The sequence below is a fragment of the Mastomys coucha genome, unplaced genomic scaffold, assembly GCF_008632895.1.
Source record: "Mastomys coucha isolate ucsf_1 unplaced genomic scaffold, UCSF_Mcou_1 pScaffold15, whole genome shotgun sequence".
Taxonomy (NCBI): Eukaryota; Metazoa; Chordata; class Mammalia; order Rodentia; family Muridae; genus Mastomys; species Mastomys coucha.
The window spans coordinates 148,892,232-148,895,585 of record NW_022196897.1 but is presented as its reverse complement, the minus strand read 5'-3'; the positions used below and the strand labels follow the sequence as shown (position 1 = coordinate 148,895,585).

Sequence of the window (3,354 nt, the reverse complement as noted above, 5' to 3'; positions counted from 1 at the left end):
ACGTGACCTACTTCGTGACTTCCCATACTTATCCTTAGATCTGCTTCTTGAGTGTGAATGGGAACCCCGATCAGACTTGGGCTTAGATTTGCTCTTTGATCTGGATTTCCTGCCTTTTGAGCGGGATCGGGATCGACCTTTGCTCCGAGACCTAGACCTGTACAAGAAAAGCCAGATTTCTTTCAGTATCTTGTCAGAAAACACCTGTACTCCATTAAGTGACACAATACCACATTATTTACCGGGAGCGACTTTTTGAGATACTTCGAGATCTGCTGCGGCTGCTTCTTCGACTCCTACTCCGAGATCTTCTTCTAGACCGAGATCTATACACAAGAGACAGTGATGTTTTAATCTTTTCAAGAATGTCTTTTAAGTACTCGTCTATGGCTGGAGTATCTGCTTACTATACAATCAAGAAACACTGTAAATACAATTAGGAAACAACTGAAAATTACAAGCCTCCCCCAAGTCCTTGTTACCTGGATCTACTTCCAGAGTAAGAGCGCCTATGGCTTGTTCGTGGCTTATCTTCAATAAGCCTAATATTTCTGCCATTTATTTCTGTGCCATCCAGTTTATCCAAAGCACGTTTCATGTCAGAGTAGGATCTAAATTCAATTACACCCTCATTTGTCCGTTCTTTGTGAGCATCTGCATAAGTCACTTCTCCTGCTTGCCGCATGAAATCCTAAAACAGTTAAGACTGATAAGCCCCAGAAATCTAGAGCAAGACCATATAGCGCTAAGTCTTAAGGAAAGTAACTGCCCTGTCGTTTAAACCCCAGGTACATACCTTTAAGTCTTGCCAACTGCAACGACTAGACAGATTTTCTACAATAAGCCTGTACTCTGTACGAACAGGTGGTCCATATTTGTCTCTGCCAGAAGTTCTCCGACTGCTGTATCCACCTCCACCACCTTTATCACATGGAAGGATTAATTAGATGCGTTGCAATGACAGGGACACATGTTTTTGAAAGTTAGTACAAACATAGCAACGTTTATTACTGGAGTAGGACTTTGCTATTATACTGCTAAACCCTCGATACATTTGTGATTTGCCACAAATTAAATTAAGGGCAAGTCAAATAGACTAAATCCAACTAAACCTCTCCTACAATCTGTTAGAGAGTGACTGCTCCTTTATTCAATTTACCTCGCTAAGTTTTATTTTACAGAACATTGTAAAATATAAAACTTAACTGATTACATGCATTTCTACATTTTACAAAAATGTTTACTAGTTACACTAAGTACTTACATCACAGTGTGAGGTTTTTGGTGGTGGTTTGGCCACAAAACACGCAAGGTAACAGTCACCTAGTTCAGATTAACCAGTTTTGTCTAACCCTTGGAATCCTCACCATCACCCTGCGTCTAATGGCAAAAGGCTGCTGTCGTCATGGCTTCCGGTAAGGTCAGCCAAAGGGTCATAGGGCAAGGGTCACACAATGTATGGAAAAGCCAAGGCCAATCAGGAAAGGCAGTCATCTTAGCCTCAGTGGACACAGCCTCAGCCCCATTGGTCACTTTCAAATTGAAACATCAAGGACTTGTTAAAAAGTTTGAATTCAACATGCAACAATTTCAACATTAAACATTTCACATAACCAAAACCCCCCAACCCCCTCCCAGTAACATGCCCCAACTATTGCAAATGCAGCATAAAGCTTATTTAGATTTACTTTGTGGTACTATGCCACATTATTTAGTTTAAAATGGCATTTTCTTTGCTCCCATCAAGTCTCCCATCCCCTAAGACTTAGGCTTCAAGCTCCTCCCCTCTCCCCGCCCCTCTGCCCCACCTCCACCCTCAGCCTTCCTTGAAACTTCCTCTATGCTAGCTAAAAGCACTGACAGAGAAGCAAGGGGGGAATTACTACAAATACAGCCAGCCCTCGCTTTTTAATGGCAGAACCCACGTCAGTGCCAACGAGGGCCAACTGAAGCCACTCCTTCCAAACTTAAGTCAACCGGCCACCCGACCCCTTCCCCGCGCTCCGGTGTCCCACCGCTACCCGGGCATGCGTGGAAGTAGAGGGGCCCAGGAATACCCAGGGCCGACAACCCCCGGCCTCCGCGCCTGCCCGGGCTGGGGAGGTCCCACCCTGCCCACCCCAGTGACTGCACCCGCCCTGCCCTCCCCCAGGTACCCAGGACGCGGAGCGCGCGGGGGTAGGACTCACTGCGGCTTCCGTAGCTGTAGCCATCGCGGTCGCGGCGCGGGCCCCGGGCGTGCTCTACGATCACGCGCTCGCCGCACAGCTCCTTGCTGTTCAGCTCGTAAACGGCGTCGTCCGCATCCCGGGAGTCCTCGAACTCCACGAAGCCGTACCTGAGGAGGGGCGGAGCGCGAGCCGCGCACCGGCGGGCGTGTCGTTAGCCGGCGCCGCGCGCTCCCGCGGCCTCCCCCGCGCGCGCCCGAGGCGCCGCCGCCGCCATTTTAGAGGCCCTGCCACGCGGCGCCGCGGCCTTGGCCGACCCGGTCCCTGGGGCCCTCTCTCCGCCGCGGGGCGCGGCCTCCCAGACCCGACTCACCCATTTTTGAGGTCGATTTCCAGGAGGCGGCCGTAGCCGCTGAAAAAGCGCTGGATGTCCTTCTCGCGGACGTTGTAGCTCAGGCGTCCTATGTAGACGCGCGGCATGGCCGTGGCGGGTGTTCTCCCGGAGGCTAGCTGGGGTGCGGCGGGCCGCGGGGCAGGGCTGCGGTGCGGGTGCGGGGACGGCGAAGGCCCGAACACGCGCCTCACACCGCAGCTGCGGCCGAGTCAGCCACACAATGGTGCGCGCGCGCGCGCGGGCCTACGCTATAAGTGTCCGGGGGCGGGGCGCGGCGCGGCGCGGCGCGTGACGTCGTCGCGCAGCACGTCCTCTCCCGCGCCGCGGTCCGCTCCCGTGGGCTTAGGGGCGGCTGCAGCGCGTGCGGGGCTTGCTGCGAGCCGATCTCGCCTCCGTGATGTTCTCCCGGCGCCCTGCATCCATCTCGGTAAACAGCCGAGACCCGGACCTTTGGTGCCTATTAAGAAACTGTTCTTGGACCCAGGGACGCGGAGAACGATTTCTATTTCTTATTGGTTGTCCGGGATGTCAGTTTAGGTCATCTTGGCCTCTGATTGGTTTACTGAGAAAAAAGAGGTTGCTCTTTCCCTTCAGCGGGTAGCTCGCGCTGGTTTCGACGAGCTCTTCGGAATCGGACAGTTCCTTAGTTTCTCAGCGGCCCGGCATCTGCCCCCGAGGTTTAGTGACCCGCGGGGAGGTGCTGTGGCCGGCCTGGGTGGCATCCTTCACCCTGCTCTGAGCTCTTGACAGCTCTGAATCCCGCGCTCGCCGCAGCTATTCACAAAGGGAGCA

General features: G+C 53.3%; 1 protein-coding gene across 1 annotated transcript in view; it reads right to left on the bottom strand.

Annotated features, from left to right (window-relative positions):
• Srsf6 (serine and arginine rich splicing factor 6) overlaps positions 1–2,799 on the bottom strand; it is a 13,049-nt gene extending 10,250 nt beyond the window's left edge. The window contains exons 1-6 of the mRNA XM_031373280.1: positions 2,542–2,799; positions 2,190–2,338; positions 797–921; positions 483–691; positions 243–326; positions 3–157 (exon numbers count right to left, since the gene is read on the bottom strand). Of these exons, the coding sequence (XP_031229140.1) occupies positions 3–157; positions 243–326; positions 483–691; positions 797–921; positions 2,190–2,338; positions 2,542–2,648 (829 nt within the window). The 5' untranslated portion in view covers positions 2,649–2,799. The remainder of the gene's footprint in view (positions 1–2; positions 158–242; positions 327–482; positions 692–796; positions 922–2,189; positions 2,339–2,541) is intronic.
• Positions 2,800–3,354: the final 555 nt, after the last annotated feature.